This window comes from Ictalurus punctatus, chromosome 12 (genome assembly GCF_001660625.3).
Source record: "Ictalurus punctatus breed USDA103 chromosome 12, Coco_2.0, whole genome shotgun sequence".
In the NCBI taxonomy this organism is placed as follows: Eukaryota; Metazoa; Chordata; class Actinopteri; order Siluriformes; family Ictaluridae; genus Ictalurus; species Ictalurus punctatus.
The window spans coordinates 5,202,841-5,220,665 of NC_030427.2; the positions used below are offsets into that span (position 1 = coordinate 5,202,841).

General features: G+C 38.4%; 1 protein-coding gene across 7 annotated transcripts in view; it reads left to right on the forward strand.

The window, feature by feature from the left end:
- The first annotated feature begins 6,311 nt into the window (after positions 1–6,311).
- Positions 6,312–17,825, forward strand: part of stk11ip (serine/threonine kinase 11 interacting protein) — a 70,043-nt gene continuing 58,529 nt past the window's right edge. For 2 of the 7 annotated variants that reach the window (XR_006983400.1, XM_053683904.1), the window contains exons 1-8: positions 6,313–6,399; positions 7,180–7,260; positions 7,349–7,551; positions 14,805–14,879; positions 15,229–15,324; positions 15,403–15,510; positions 15,643–15,714; positions 15,813–15,957. Coding sequence is in view for 5 of the 7 variants with exons in the window: in XM_053683904.1 (XP_053539879.1) it covers positions 6,387–6,399; positions 7,180–7,260; positions 7,349–7,551; positions 14,805–14,879; positions 15,229–15,324; positions 15,403–15,510; positions 15,643–15,714; positions 15,813–15,957 (793 nt within the window). In the remaining 2 variants the exon portion in view is untranslated. Of the gene's footprint in view, positions 6,658–7,179; positions 7,261–7,348; positions 7,552–14,804; positions 14,880–15,228; positions 15,325–15,402; positions 15,511–15,642; positions 15,715–15,812; positions 15,958–17,825 lie in introns of all 7 variants that reach the window. The other 5 variants (XM_017481496.3, XM_053683903.1, XR_006983399.2 and 2 more) reach the window with 4 other exon arrangements.

A 17,825-nucleotide genomic window follows, 5' to 3' on the forward strand; every position in this document is an offset into this window, starting at 1 on the left:
GTTGACAAAGTGTAAGAAAGCACTAAAAGCTATGAGATTTTTAGCAGGAAGTAAATGGGGTGCAAGCCGCAGGTCTCTTAGAAATACATATCTGGCTATTATTAGATCAGCCATAGATTATGGGAGTATGATATACGGTTCGGCAAGCAAGTCTTGCTGAAAAAGATTGAGGTGGTACAGACACATACTTTAAGATAATGCGGCGGGCATATAGAACATCCCCCAAAGCTGCCCTGCAAGTAAAAATGGTAGAAATGCCATTAGAAGAAAGATGCAAACAACTAAAAATTGTATATTAGGTATCCCTGGAGGGACATAATGAAGAACATCCAACATCCAAGGCAGTATTTACAAAATCTTGGGAACACAGAAGAGGAAATATAAAAAGTATACGATGGGAAGCAGAAGAAATTATGAAATTTATAGGCTTAAACAAGATAAAATATAGTCATACGGTCCCAATGTCTGCAATCCCACCTTGGATGTATTGAACTACTGTACTCTGGGCCAGGGTGGGCCAGAGAGGGTCTTGCTGCTGCTCTCGCGGATAGAACGGCACACTGATATGTCATTTTAATGCAAACAAAAGACTTTCTTACTATTGCCATTGTATATAATATTCAGGGAATTTATGAATATGAGTACAAATTATTATAACGTTTGGATCATGAATTAATTTTCACGTATGAATTCGTAAACATGCCGGAGTGTCCTTTTAATTTTGCATTCTTGGGCTCTAAATTTCTAAACCTCTAATTGTGAAATGCAGTAAATCTCCTAAATCAGCTGTTCAATGTGTCAGAATGTGTCTCATTCAAAATCAGGTCCAAGGTTACAGACTCTGCCTAACTCTCTGGGCAGACCACAAGGACATGCAATGATCTATCAGCTAAGTCAAAACATTCTCATCCTGTGTATGTAAAACAATATCCCTTGTCTGAATCGAAAGCCCTTGGCATTGATGATGTTATTGTTAATTCTCTGTTACAGCAAGGCGTTTTGAAGCCCTGTATAGGCCCGTATAACACGCCTGATAAATCCTGTTCCCAAGCCTGTTCAACACAAGACCTCAGGCGGAACTTGTGTTTCAATGTTGTATTTCTCCTATTGTTCCAATGTGCCTTCTATTATTACATTACATTAATACCTTCACACCATGCGTGGTTTAGCGTGGTAGATTGTGCTCTGCTGTTTCAGTGTTCAGCCACGTTTGCATTTACGCATGGGGATGCCAGCTGACCTGGACACGCCTGCCAAAGGGCTACGTTGGCCCCATGTTTTCTCATGGGGTGAGACTCATTGCAAGATCTCCATGACGACGCTCGTGTACTGCAATACGGGACGATCTTCTTATCACTGCTGAGTCAGAAGCTGCTGAACTGCAACCTTGAGACTGCTAGAACATCTGGCTCACAATGGATTCAAGATTTCACGTACAAAATTGCACCTATGTAAAACAGAAGTCAAATGTTTGGGTTTTCTCTTATCAAAAGGACAGAGAAGGCTGTCGGACGGCCGGATGGCGGTTGTGATGACTTCTCAACTGCCCGCTACAAAACAGCTCAGGGCCATCGTAGAACATTCAATCCACTTTTGACTCCTGGGACACATACTCCTGTGAACCTTACCATCTGCCCACTCATGAACACTCAGGGGGTGGCACAGGAACATGCTGGATTACCTGGCTGTCTGCGGGCAGTGGCTGGGCAGTGGCTGGGAGTGCTGCTCTGTAGGTAATAGATTCAGAATGATTGGTTTCTGTCACCCTTTGGTGTTGCACATGGCCCTTCAGGTATTATCCAACATTGAAATACAACACATGATGGCTCAGCGCAGAAGTGGTTATGAAACCTTTCTCTGTGCTACCGCAAATTTGACCATTAAATTTGTCTGCTAAATTCACAGGATGACACCATTCCTTTACCTGAAAATCATGATTGTTTAAAAGAAATTGTTTCTTCATGTAGCATTCGATCTGATCTCTCTGATACTCCTTTGTTCAATAGTAAGTATGTTTTTGTAGACGGATTGTGTTTTAAGCCTGCCAATCTCGCGATCGTCAAAACAAAGACGGTGTCTCACAACGTTCCTATCAGGAGTGTTGTCTAATATGACCTCCAAATTTTGTATACGTGACTTATGTCCTCAAATAAAGACACATCTCTCACGATGTTTGATATGTCTACAAAACAATGCCACTGGTTCTGCTGTAAAGCAGAGGCCATTTGATGCCTTTTGAATGTCTGCAGGTCGATTTTACCCATATGCCAACCGTTGGACCGCATAGAATGTTGTTGGTCATTGTAGACCGTTTTTCTAAATGGGTTGAGGCTTTTCTATGCGTGAGGGAAAATGCTAAAACTGTCGTCAGGATTTTGGCGAAGGAGTACTGCCTAGCCTGACCTTTTACCTGCCGTTCTTACTGAAATTCGAATGACGCCATCTAAAACCACAGGCATTTCACCCTTTGAGGTGTTATTTATTCGGTCGACTTTCCCCATGGCTTGGAAAATGTCTACTAAGCTTTCTCAGTCTGCAGGAAGTGGTGTCGATATTCATCTAGATGACTACGTGTCTAAATTGCTTGACATGCAAGTACATGCTAAATTAAAATTACCTTTACCACTCGCAGTAACCCACACCTCCTTTTGTTCCAGGAGACCAGGTGTTACGACCTCCGAAGGACCGATCCGGAGACATGCAAGTTGGTTAAAAGCTGTTAACAAATGAGCTCTGTCCATTCTATTTTTCCTCCACCTATTCTCTATGACAGATTGCCCATTCAGGAACGTACCTGTACCCCTGACTAGGTCTGAGCGTGGGTGAACGTGTCTACAAAGAAGGAAGTCCTGTCCCGCTGGCTGACCTGATTCACATTTTACACATATACATATAGTTTTTTTTGTATTAGTTCTCATCACAAAACCAATATCATGACTTTTCTGTGGACGGGTGATGTTAACCTATGACTTTAGAGAATTCCTTTTGGTTTATTCTATGCTACGCAAGAATAAAAGAGAGAAATGAAAGGAAATTCTCTTATATCATGTACTCTCATATTTTGAACTGTATTAAGACACCTTAGATATGGGGATACTGGGTTATAGTTTCTGTTTGTGTGTCTCTGTGCTATTAAATACCTATGATGAATGTATACATTTAATTACCTCTTTAAATAAGCTGATCAACTGCCATCCTTTCTTATAGCTGGCACATGTATTTTCTGTCTCTTGAAAAGACTTATTTTCATAGTGTGCTGTGTGTTTTGTTTTGTCTATCTGTCTGGCCCCTGCACCAGTAGAAACTGTACACGCACTGCTGTTAACAATGTGTAAAAATACTCTTGGTCTGCATGAATAAACTCGGATGTCTATTTGAGCATGCATGTGTTAGTGTGTGTTCATTTAGGCTCCCCTGATCGATCTGAAGTGCTCTGAGGAGAACCACACTTTCTAAGCACAGAACTAAAAGTTAATAGAAGTAATTGTAGAACAGGCTGGAAGGCATGATGGAAGATCTGAAAGGCATAATCTGAGATTCCTGAGATACATGGAAATCTAACAGTAGACCTTAAATTAGTAGAAGAAGTAAAAAAACAGAATTAGGGACGTCACGATACCAAAAATCTAGTAGTTGGTACTGATACCACCACAAGTACACGATACTCGATACCAAAGTCGATACCATGGTGTGGTATAAAAATTAAATTTAAAAAGTGCAATTAAAAACTCTTCTCGAGGACATCCTCCTCTGGCTGATACTGGCAAAAAGACAGAGAAAGAGAGAGGGGGGGGGGGGGTATTTTAGTTATCAAACACTTCTGACAATGAAACAGTGGAGGCTACAAGTGCTAAGCTGCACTCCTAAACACGCGCGCGTGCGCGCACGCACACACACACCCACCCACCCCTTATACTCTGAATGCAACCATTAATTTAAATTGACTGATATGGTGGCAGGCCAAAAAGATTTATTAATACCATTAATATTTCAATAATTATTTGTGACATTAGGCTACATTTTGCTGACAGGACACGGGCTGAATGGCGATGCATGGTGGTCCATTAGGAGGTAGTTTATGATATTGCAATGTGTTAACGTCGTTAACAATTAATGGCTATCGCAAACATTACATGGAGCATAACATTAGCTGATTTCACAGCCACAATGCCAGCTGCCCCAAACAAACATAATATAGGGCCTGTCTTTCAGTTGCTTTGCCAAATTTGAGGTGTTTCCTCGCTTTGTTTAAAATGAACGATAGCATCAGTTGCACACCGGCTTCAGAGCATCAATTATGTTTGCTGTTATCCGCCTAGAATCAAAGTATTTCCATATTTGACTCCTACCACCTTTCCTCTCAAAGAGTGGGGAGCTAAACTTTTCGCCATCTTCTGTAGTTTTTCCTGTGTGCTTGTAGGTGTTCTTCTTCTTCTTTACCACTTGTGGACCGACTAATTTTTTTTTTTGTATTTGCTGCCCGCATCAGTTCTGTGTCACGATCTCCCTTTTAGTCAGAGCTGCAGCCTGCCGCGCGCTTTGAGTGCCGGGGGGTGCGCGTGTGCACGAGCAAGTTGAGTGAGTGCTCAGTGAGCACATGCTCATCGTATGTTGATAACTGAGACATTGTTTACTATGGACAAGTGTGTTTGTTTTGTTTCTGTTCTTTCTCCTCCCTCTTCTGTCAACTGCAGTTGCTTCCGCCTCAGTTACTGATTCGTGAAAGAATACTCGGAAGCAGCCAATCAACATGCACTACATGCACTACTTGCCTGCTCTGCTGAGGAATCGGCCCTGCTTTTTTGCTCCACTGAGGGCATCACTGGGCTTTACCGCTCCGCTGAGGAAGGCACTCCGCTTCTCTGCCCGGCTGAGGACGCCACTCGGCCTTTCTGATCAGCTGAGGACGCCACTCTGGCATCCTGCTCGACTGTGGACATCGCTCTGCCTTCCTTCTCGGTTGAGGACGTCGCTCTGCCTAACTGCTCAGCTGGACATTTTGGCCAGGGGGCCAGGACCGCCAATGGAGAGGAGTGTTTTCTGGAGTGCCCTTTGGGGGGGGGGGGGGGGGGGGGTGTTATGTCACGATCTCCCCTTTAGCCAGAGCTGCAGCCTGCAGCCTGCTCATCGTATGTTGATAACTATATGACTATAACTGAATATTGGCATGTAGATGTCTTCAGGCTGGGACTTTTATCAATCTTGAAGTTTGGAGCAGATTAGACATTATATGTTTGAGTTATAACAACTTGCAGCGAAAACTCAAAAGCTTCGCAATTTAGCATTGTCAAGGGCTTTAAATGAGACTGACCAAATATGATGTTGATCTGATAAAATCTTGAGGATGACTTCTAGGAAGAGTTCGGCCTGGAAATGGCAAAAACTTGAAGAGAAAAATCAAAATGGTTGACATCCTGTTGAATTTAGGGCATGGGATCAAGAGACTTTTTTTTGTATGTTTTGGCATGTTACACATGTTTACTGAATGTCGTACATGTAGGTGAAATGTTGCGTGAGGCGCACATCATTGAAATTTTGTAGGTGGCGCTATCGAGCCATTTTGTCACACTCAATTCTGGAACCCCTACCAGATGTAAATTTTCACCGGCTCTGACGCGTCTGGAAAGTTTTGTGAGTTTTCGGGTATGTTTAGGTCCTCTAAAATGCGATTCATTTGAGAAAATAATAATAATAATAATAATAATAATAATAATAATAATAATAAATGGAGCAGATCCAATAACGATTAGAAAAGCTCTAATTGAAGCATGGCAAAACCAGTGGGATATGGAGGAGAGATGTTGGCATCTGTATAAAATCCAAGTAGGAATACAAAATAATGATACTGCATTCATAAGAAGAGACGAAGCAATTATAACAAGACTCAGAATAGGCCACACAGCATTGAATGGAAATCTGCATAAAATTAAAAAAAAAAAATCATAATAATGGATTATGTAGGTGGGATGAATGAAAATGTTGAACATGTTTATGGCAGTGAACAGCATACAACAGATAACAAATACTGGAAACAAAAGTACAGAAAGAAGGTGAGAAGAATATGACTTTGGAACATCTAATGAGTAAACAGCGAGGGGATAAAAAAAAATTAAATAGCTTTGCTAAGATATCTAAAAGAAACAGGAAATTATACAAGATTCTAAGATAATAGTATTTAATTTCTCATCATCATCATCATTATTATAAGGTTTTTGTTTTGTTTTGTTTTGTTTTTCTTAAGCGTTGACGTACCCCACTCCAGTTCAGTAGGTGGGGGTAATACACCAAAACCTGGTTTGCCAACCGACAATACAGGAAGTACAGGAAGAAGAAGCAGAAGAAGAAGATTCGCTAACAATATACGGGAGACTTCCGCGAGAGCTGGGATGTCAATATTGGGTAAAACTAGAACGGTAACGTGTTGATCGGTTACAGACAACCACTTGGCGTTTCGACATATGCCACTAGTTTGGGATGTCCAGGCCACCGTTTGTTTATTTTGGCGGTTTTCCTCACATGACAGGAAGCAGTAAGCAACAAACAGTGTATCAGCAAAATGTGAAAAGGAAGCTGAAATGAGCACAACTAGACTCGTACTGTAGTGTCTCAGTATTGATTTCGTTGTGTCCACAGACTGCTTTTTGGTAGACACAGAAGGTAATCAGCGTTGTCATTTAAGAAAAGGAACATATATGAGCGAAGTTTGATGCGTTGATGTAACTTGTTAGGCAGAAAGCTAGGTAACGTGTCGTCTAGTCTAACGTGTGTGTGTGTGTGTGTGTGTGTGTGTGTGTGTGTGTGTATATATATATGTATGTATGTATGTATGTATGTATGTATGTATGTATGTATGTATGTATGTATGTGTGTGTGTGTGTGTGTGTGTGTGTGTGTATATATATGAGACAACTCAAAAAACATGTACGTATGTGTGTTTAAACATAGCATGGGAATTTAATTCAAAATGCTATTTTGCAGTTTTGTGTTATAAATGAGATGAAATTGAAGAATTGAAGAGACAGTTGCTTTCCCAAATCACAATTTTAAATGATGTCTTCTAGTACTGAGGAAAAACTGATCACCAACCTAGACGAGTTGTACCATGTTCTCCATCTGTCATATGAATGTTATTTGGTTGATTGAGATGTGTACTTTCTTTACATTTTATTTTAATGGCAGTTAATTCCCTGAGGATGTCTGCTACCCAGAAGTGTCAGTCCACTCTTGTGCACAACCTTGCCACATTGTTGCGGAATAATGGTACTGTCCCTTTTGTTCCCTTCCACCAAGCTTAATCTCTATTGGGGCCATACAGCGTTTAACCATTTTTTCTATCTTTCATTTATAGGTGATTCTGTGTTGGATGGCTCAAGCACTCTGACTCTGCAGGTGACTTGCATACAGCATCTGACACATCTCTTTGAACAGTACCTGATCTCACGCACACACCAGCATGGCTTCCTGGCTTTGCCATCACACCCAGCCGATACCACCTCACTGCTCCAGGTGCAGTTCCTCTTTGACATGCTACAGAAGACCATCTCGTTAAAGGTATGGGATTAGTAAGCTTGCAATAATTTTTTTTCCCCACCATTACAGCAAAAGCAGCTCTACAGTTATGGTGTAATACATACATTGCATGAAAACATTTGCTAATATTTTGTCAAAAGTAAGGATTGCTTTTTAAAGTAATGTATTACTATGGTTGTCATGATTCATCATTTAAACACCCCATGCCCACCCCTGCCACAGTTGCTCCACTACATTTAATAATTGAGTTAAGTGATTTTTTTTTGTTTAACAATTTTCTTGAAAAACTATAGTATTATTTAATACAGAAAAGTGTGTGTGGGGGCATTTGAATCTAAACTGTATATCTATCACATTCAGTCAGCCGTGAAGCTTAGCAGGGCTGTGCAGAGTATGAAATACAGGATGGGGATACCCCCTGAAGGACTTCAAAACAAGATGTAGGGGGTCTTGACATTTTCACATAGTGCTAAGTTTTAATAGTGAAAACTAATTCGTGTTGCTCAGTCTATTTGAAAAGAACTTCATTTGTAAGTTGCTTTGGATTATAAAAAAGTCTGCTAAATGAATAAATGTAAAAGAAACTGTCAATATAAAATTGAGCACCCATAAAATGGAGTGTGTATACTATAGTCAATGCATGAACGCACTCAGTAGGCTAAATACAGGAAATACCATGCAGTTGTGCACTGAATCTGCGAAATGCAATGGAGATGGCACTGGAGACACCGTAAGTGTTTGAAAGACACTTTTTCTTGGAAAATAAAAGTCGAAATCTAAATATATCTTTATCTCAAGTAGATAGTGGACTATATCGATAATTAAATTGGGCAGTACCTACCAATAACTGATTAATCAACCGTTGCTGATACTGAATAAAAACATAACACTCAAAGTAAAAATTATTACAAAAATAAACAGTATTGACTGTACCACGAGATTGTACTGTACTTTTTTAAATTGAATAAATATATAAATATTAATATATAAACTATTAATAAATATTAAAATAAATTAAATGTATACATCAAAACTGAACCAAAAAGTAACACTCCAAATAACAAAAAAAAGAGACCTCCAAAATGAAGCAAAAAACACTTGTCAGAGTGTTCTAGAGGCTGCTCTCGTACTGTATAATGACACCAGACCCTTCTCAGCTGGCAAATCGTTTATCGGCAAAAATGCACACAATTGTTTCCCGGTAACTGGGAAAAAATTGGTGTGGATTTTTGCCGATAAACGATCGGGAAAAGCTATCAATCTGGCGACCTCTAATCTCAAGCATAAATTTCCTGCACAGTATATCAAAATGAAATGATGAATATAAAGTTTACCTCGTTTTGAGGTCACTAAGTCTTGAGTGTGAATGAAGCAAACTGATAAAATACTGTTAATTAAAATAACATATGAACAAATTATTTACGACTTCAAAAATGTAAATTAGACCATATACATTTATGTGAAAAAATAAGTACACTCCATAGAATTTGTTGGCTTTTTTGACATCTTTGGACAAGCAGACATTTGATCCTCTTTGAAATAGTGTCAATTTCATGCCAATTTCATGTTTTGTTCTGCTATAGCACCACCAACTGGTCACAATCAGTATTTATTATTTTTTTTGCCCACTTCAAACTTTTTGATGTGCCCTTACAAGGGTATTTCAAAAGTTAAACTTTTTTATTTATAACTACTGATATAACATGTCCAAAGTATTGTCCTGCAATAGTTTTATTTCACTTGACCAAAAAACCTATGACAGTTCTCAAAAGAAGGTTTTTAACATTATCTGAAATATTTACCTTTGAGTTTGCTCCGTAATGCTTTGAGGGATTGTGACGATACTTGGTATGTGTCATCAACATTAATCCCTGAGCTTACCTTCAGCATTTCGGAACAGCGCCACCTACTAGTCACGAGATATATATATATATATATATATATATATATATATATAAAAAAACACATTATTGCTTCTGAACAGTTTGTCATAAAATTATCAAATTGTTCTCATTAGATTCAGTGGGGCATTCCTAGTCCAACGATCTTAAAAAAAAAAAAAAAAAAAAAAAAAAAAAAAAAAAAAAAAAATTTAAATCATGTCTCGGCAATTTTGGATTCGACCGTTTTGAATTTGGTCATAAAATGCTGTATTTTACTTGGTAACTTGATACGTGTCTTTGGAGCTTTGAATCAAAGTGAATCAAAGTTTTGGACCACCTTCTGGTCAAAAATTATGATGAAATTAAAAAAAATGCTAATTGCTTTTGATTAATTTTGCCTGTTATAATGAAACCAAGCTAAACTAATTACATTCCTTGAGTCATGCTGAGAACTTAGATACCAATTTTGCCATAGTTGGTCAAACTTCCTGTTTACATTTTGATTTCCTTTAAAAACCTACTTTTTTGAGCGCCTCCTAGACTGTTTGTCCGATTTTCACGAAATTCGAAATAGATTATCTTCACACGATGCTGGGGAAAAAGGTATCATAAACTTTTTGATGTACCAAACCGTTCTCAAACAATGTGCAAACGAATCCGACATTGAGCCTGCCAAAATGGACGTGAGGCATTGTGTATTTGTGTATTCAGACCAAACTTAATACCTGTCATTTGCATCATAAATTGAGGGTACCTGTGGTGTTTTTGGAACAGCACCACCTTGTGGTCAACAATTATAATGAAATTTCAAAAATGCTAATATCTTTTGATTACTTTTGCCTATTTTACTGACACTGGACTTAGATTCCATGAGTCATGCCGAGAACAATGATTCAAATTAAGTCATGGTCAATCGAACTTGCTGTCTGCCATTTTGAATTTTGTTGAAAACCTTCTTTTTTGAACTCCTTCCACAGCTCAAAAAGTCATGCATTTTGTCAACAACTTTGATGGCATGGCTTTGGCATATTGACACCAAACTTTGTGTGTGTCATTGTGACTCCACACTGACCACGTTACATCAATTTGCTCACAAATAGCTAACCCTATTGGTCAAACATGATAAGCAATTATATCATATAACAATTGATTGTATTTATGAATGTTCAACCATTTTGCCTAAAATCATATATACAAATGTCTAAAATTGCTCTTTTTTACAGTTGGTTTTGATGCTCCCTGCCATGCTTGTTTAGCTCCTCATTTAGCCTCTTTAGTGCTTGGCCCCTTAATTGCTGCTTGCGGTTGTATAATAATAATAATAATTGTTGTTGTTGTTGTTGTTGTTGTTGTTATTATTTCACATGACTGTACATTACTGACAGCATGTATTTTAACTGGCGCATTTGCCCATGCATGGAAGTTACATTCTTTATAATAGTAACAGTAAAGTATGTGTGTGTATATGCGTTCTCTTATGATCATCGATTCTCCAGTGAAATGGATAGGAATCACTTCAATATAATTTTAACATAATGAGATGGTGTATCACACAAAAACTGTGGTGTTTCTAAACATATTATTTTTGTTTGTCTTTTCTAAATTGTTTGATACCAATACCACACCATTGTGTAAGATGCAATAGGTACAAATGTGCTAGCAGCACTATGTCCCCTGTCTTTCGAAAGTAAAAAGACATCAATATGAGGTTTTGGGAAATGTCTTATATCAAACAAGTAGGCCATGGGTGAGTGGTATAAATGTGCTAGCAGTGCTGTGCATTTCAAAAGTAAAAAGACATCAATATGAAGTTTTGAGTTTACAAGAAAAATACATGGTATCTTATGAAGAAGTGGGACTGGGGCTAGCCCAAATTGTAGATTCATGCAGCGCAATGTGTCAGTTATGTCACAGTTATATCAGGTGTTTACACGGGGCATTGTACTATGCAGCTATGAGTTATCACTCAAAAATCTGCAAAAGAACAGTCATCCCCCAGTAAAAACACCTGATAAGCCAGTCAACATGTTTGATGTTTTGATTTTTGATTGTTTGTTTGACAGTTGTGTAGATGTTAGAACCTTCTGATAGTAAATGACAACCTGGAAGCCCTGCCCCTTTCCTGAGACAGTATATATTTGACATTCAATGCATGTTCAGCGAACATCAATTAACTATACAGTAATCAGCCATAACATTAAAACCACTGACGGGTGAAGTTAATAACATTGATGATCTCATTACAGTGCCACCTGTCAAGGTGTAGGCTATATTGGGCTGCAAGTGAACAGTCAGTTCTCAAAGTTTATTGTTGGAAGCAGGAAAAAATGGGCAAGTATAAGGATCTGAGTGACTTTGAGGGCCAAATGTTGATGGCTAAATGATTGTTCAGAGCATTTCCAACGGTGCAGGTCTTGTGGGGTTCCTGGTATGCAGTGGTTAGTACCTAACGAGTTACTATAGCACAGATTGCTGAAAAAGTTAATGCTGGCTATGATGGAAAGGTGTCAGAACACACAATACACCACAGCTTGCTGCTTATGGGTCTGCAGCTACGCAGCCCGGTCAGAGTGCCCATGTTGACCCCTGTCTACTGCCAAAAGCACCAACAATGAGCATGTGAGCAACAGAACTGCACCATGGAGAAAAGGTAGAAGGTGGCCTGGACTTGATGAATCAAAAATCATTTTCTTTTGCATCATGTGGATGGCCGGGTGAGTGTGCATCGCATATCTGGAGCACCAGGATCACTATGAGAAAAAGCCGGTGTGATGCATAGCGGTCAGATCAAATTAATAAAAGTGCTTGAAGTGTACTCGGTGCTCACCACTACATAGTACACTGATTCTACTCTCTTCTGACCCTGCTCAAGAGAGATTGACCCTGAACTTGCGGATTCACTCTTTCACTTGTTTAATGTAAGCTTTAATCACTATACATTTATGATATTGTGGTGCATCGCGATTTATTTATGTATCTGTCGCAACTTTTAGTACTGGCTTTACAAAAATCATTACAGGACGGGATGCAATGAAATGATTCAAAAAAGCAATTCCATTTTATAGTCCTCCTTATGGGCATGTTTTCTCTGTATCCCATTAATTGTATTTCATTAATTTGATTTTGCATTTAAATTAAGGAATTTTTTACCACATGTCGTTCATGGGCATATATTTTTTTCCTCAACTGATTAACAAGTAATTAGTAGATATATTATTAAATATTCGCAATAAGATACTGTGTTAGCAAAGTTACAAATAAAGAATCTTTGTTGAAATTTCTGGCTTATGCTTTTCCTTAATTGTTGTCAATTGTCAGTTAATTAAATTTGCACTTTTATTATGTTTAAACAGTAAATATATTTCAGAATTTGCATTGAGCAGTAGTAATCTTGATGCAATATATGAAAAGGATCTAAAGGGGGACCTACGCAGTATTAGGTAGGTAGTTTTAATGTTATGGCTGATCGGTGTGTTTGTTAAGAATGCCACCAAAAAATATTTTCCAAAAATAGCCAAAAGCTGCACTTTTTTTTGGCTGTAAGAGGAAAAAAAGGTTAAATAGGGCTACAGTAAAGTCCAGGATGGACCTATTTCCTTTCATGTTGTGTTTTTTTAGTTGCGTTTGAAAGTGACTGATTAAACGCAAGCTCAGTTAAAATTCCTCCTGTCTTCCTCAACACAAATAAAAAAAACCCACATATTTAATTATAATAAATCAATCTCCAACATCACTTTTTTTCCCCTATCCATAGGCATGATGATTTATAAAAGATATTGCCAATGCTCTGCCATCATAAGCTTGTGATCATACACAAATCATATGTTTCTGAGGCTATACTGTTACCATAACAACCAATAGCAAGTATAGCAGCATAATACGGTTGCTAATTCAAAATTGCAGATGAAGCAGAAGCAGGTACAGCGAGAAGGTCCTGGCTGCAACCTGCAGAACGGGGGGAGGCTGCACTTTTGGGTAGGGCTACATGTGTCTCTCTGCCCATTACTGGTGTCATTGGTTAGTGGCAATGTAATGACGTCTACGCCTAACCCTAACTCTTATGGGCAGAGTGACACATGTAGCCCTACCCAAAAGTGCAGCCCCACCTGCTGCAGCCAGGTCTACTTGTCTACTTGAGCTGCAAAAAAAAAACACATTTAATTTACCTTTTTCACTCAGAATGGGCGGAAGTTTTTTTCTTTGCAATGGCAAATCCAAAATGTCTGTGTATAATTTGTCAATAGAAACAAATCTCTCTATCAAACTCCAAAATTTAGAGTAGATGTGCATATTTTACATGGTGGATCTTACCATCACTTGTCATAGAAGTGTGAGCAACCCTGCAGGAGAGTGACAGACTTGAAACACTTGTGGGTGTGTGTGTGTGTGTGTGTGTGTGTGTGTGTGTGTGTGTAATAGTTTGACCCACATAATTCTTACTGTCCCATCAATGAGACCTTCATTCCTCAACCCTAATAGTTTCTAATATCACAACCAGCTGGCACTGAAGAAGGTCTATAAATAATGTTAACTTAAATCTAATGTTGTCTGTTGGTAGAAAGTTCAGGATTTGAAGGTTCTTCGGCTTAAACAATGTTCATGAAGTAATTCTTTGTGGAGAACCGTTTTTAAAAAAAATGGTTAATACAGTCCCTGACTACAAAATATTTGAGAACCCCTGCACTAGGAAACACACTATGTGGCCAAAAGTTTGTGGACACCTGCCCATCCCACCCACTCACTGCTTTTTGAACATCCCATTCCAGATTTAGTACCCCCTTTGCTTTTACAATAATTTCCACTCATCTGGGATGGCTGTCCACTATATTTTGGTATGTGGTTGTAGGAATTTGCCCACTGAGACATTAGTGAGGTCAGGCACCGATGTTGGCCAAGACGGCCTGGGGTGCAATCGGCATTCTAGTTTATCCCAAAGATTTTCAGTGGGGTTGAGGCCAGGGCTTTGGGTAGGCTACCTGTGTCTAACCTTGGTGAGCCATGTCTTCCTAGAACTTGCTTTGTGCTTGGTGGCATTGTCACACTGGAATATGTTTGGCTAGGGTCCTTAGTTCCAGTGAAGGGAAATTGTAATTTTACAGCATGCAAAGACATTCTATACCATTTGTGTGCTTCCAAATTTTGTGAGAACAGTTTGGGGAAGGCCCACATATTGGTGCGATGGTTAGGTGTCCATGAACTTTTTAGCCATATAGTGCATGTTGCAGAAGGAAAATGACTTCTTGACAAAATGACATCTTTAATATATTTGCACTAGCACTACATAATTCAGACTAGCTTTAGGAATATATATTGCATTGTATTGAAATTGTAAAAGAACCTCCATACAGAGTTGTTTTCAATGTTTTACTAATGTTCTTTGCTAAAACACAGCTTGTCCATCCACCTGGCCCAAGACTGCAATCCATTGTGAAAATTTTTCCCTTCAAGTCCCTCAAGCACTTAGAGGTAAGCTAATATTAGATTTCATAATTTTTCTCTTAAATACTTTGTACAATTAATTAAGCGTATCATAAGCATGCCATGAGAATTGCATGCAAAGTACTGTGGTTTGCAAGCATTTCAAGTAGTGAATGCTTGTTATTTTCTGTATATACCTTTTCATAGATGTATTTTTGAATTTTGGATTAAAAATGAATGAGATTATACCAATTGGTAAGTCCAAAGCCATTGTATTTGACATTGATCTAAAGGAATAAATGTGGTTTTATTTATATTTTCTTTCATGTGCCACTGACTGGGTTCCTTGGTGTGGGTGTGCATGGGTGTGCGTGGGTGTGCGTGTGGGTGGGTCCAGCTGAAAAGAATTCCTCCTCATTGTCTGGAAGGGCTACGTTCTGTCTACTTTCAGTTGGAGGTCTTCATCTGCTCTAAAAGTCTCAACACTTTGGAGGTATCAATCTCTAATATTAGCAAACAAATAATTACCTGTATATTCGGATTTCTACAGTTTACTTTGTGTGTGTTACAGGAGTTATTGTTACTCTGTGGAGGAGATCTCAGCACTGCCTTGCCTTGGTTAGAACTTCACACTCTGAACTTCAGCTACAACTCTATTTCCTCTCTTGATGAATCCCTGGTAAGGCACAACATTTATTGCCTTATTGTCGATGTAGCTTTCAGTTAAACTTACTGAGTTGTTTGATTTAGTATTGATTGTTCCTCTGTGTTTCTGTTGTGCCACCTGATTTTGGCATTGAAAATTTTTCAGAGTTTGTTGAATGTCCTGAAGACACTGGATTTAAGCCATAACAAGATCCAGGAATGTGCTGAATTCCTGAAGGCAAGCTTCAGTTTTTGGTCTAGTTTTTAAATCTGAGCTTCTGTATTGTATAATCTGTATTGTATGTTGAGTATGGTAACACTATATTTTATATGTAGTATTTTTGTTTCCAGCCACTCTGCGAGCTCGAACATCTCAATCTTGCCTACAACAACTTGCAGAGGGTACCAGAGCTCGGCCTGAACACTAGCACAGGACTGGTCACTTTGGTGCTCAGACACAATGAACTGGAGAGCATTAATGGTGAGAGCATTGGAGAGGTTTCTAAGTGAAATATAAAATGGATTTATGCTGAAACCAATATGTAACATTTTCGATGATACAAAACCAGTCTGTTCAGCAATGGTTGCAATTATTTTCATGCATTTTAGAGCTTTATTAAGTAAAAAAATGGTCCAGATCATATTGTTCCTTTAGCTATTCAAGGGTTTATCATCAAGTCATCAAATAGCTCTTGGCTATTTTTTTGCTGCAATGACTTGTGGGATTTCAAGTGGGCAAATACTTTTTCCCGGCACTGTAATAAGAACACTAATGATTACAATGCAGGTGCTTGGCCCCTATTAAGAAAGTTGACGCACATAATATGTGCCTACAATGCTTGGCACCTGATAATAACAAGATGAAGAAAGTTGACGAAAACAATAAATGACTGCGCATCTTTGGTGATTGGCCCCTAATTCCAAATCCAGTTGAGCTGAAATTTGGTGTGCTGCTGTAACTGTGTCACTGAATTACATAAACATGGCCACTTTCAGCCCATCAGCTTTCAATAGGCATTTTGAACAAATAGCATGGATCTCTCATCACAAAACTTGATAAGTATGTCCACTTACGGTTTCTTTATGGTTTTGTATATGTAGTGGCCATTTAAAAAAAAAAAAATTAATTAGATTATTATCAGAAATCCATTAACAGATTAGCACATAGATGCTCCATACCAACTTTTATCATCAATGTTATGAAGATGAAGCTAAAAATCTTATATTTGAGTGGGCATGGCTAAATGCCAAATTTGGTGATGATTGGACAAAAGTCGTAGAAGGAGCAATGAAAAAACATTTTTGAAAATATCCAAGATTGTAATAGAAAATTGACATCATAGACGTTGAACTCGTCTCGACCCGGGTAATCAAAGTATGCCAGGATTTAAAATTTTTTGACACACAGTTCAAAAGTTATGACCATAAATATACTTCCAAATTTTGACCCATTGGTGGCACCAAAGCATTGGCAGCACTTGGACCAAATTTGGTCAGAATGTTCCTTAGATCATTCAGTGTTCCTTACACCGCGGTCAGTGTGCCAAATTTCACAAACTTTTACCAGACGGTTCTATGGGATGCCACAGACACCATAGCTGGAAGAATAATAAGAAAATACAATCCTTACAATTATAATAGGGTTCCAGTACCTCTGGAACTGTTACTGTTACTCTGTTAGCTGCAGGCCACTACTGAGAGGTTAAGCACTTCATAGCACCACCTTGGGTTCAAATTACACCATTGTCCTCCCTCAGAACATGGTCGATGGCTTTCACATTTGGTGATGATACAATGAATCACTGCAAAGATATATTTAGATATTTAATTTTGGCTATTTCACCATCAGTGTCTGCCATAGTACATTGCAGATTTCAAAAGCAATACATGACTTTTAATCAGCAGTATCCAAGGAGCCAGAAGACGTTAGGGTTTTAGGTCAAGCAGTTGAAGAGTTATGAGCACTTTTTAAATTATTTTACAGATTGAAATCTTTGTAGTGTTTGAAAACACAGATTATTCATTAATGTGGTTTTATTGTTACCTTAACTATGCAGTTTTGGAATGGCTGGACTACTACTCTCATTTTTTGTACATGCAGTAAAAAGAAATTTCTACAGACCATAGGAGCTGAGACTTCTGTTAAAATAGCAGATTTCAGAGCTCATCATGCTTTGTTTATGCTGTGCACGCATTGTAGACCTCAGCATTGGTTTCTTCAAAAAAAAAAACTTGCTGTGGGTCTACAATGATATACCGTTGGATTTGCTTTGATGAGTAGATGTCTTTATTTTTCATGTTTTATGAATTCATGTGCATTTCCACAATATCACCTCACTTCTTGTTTTA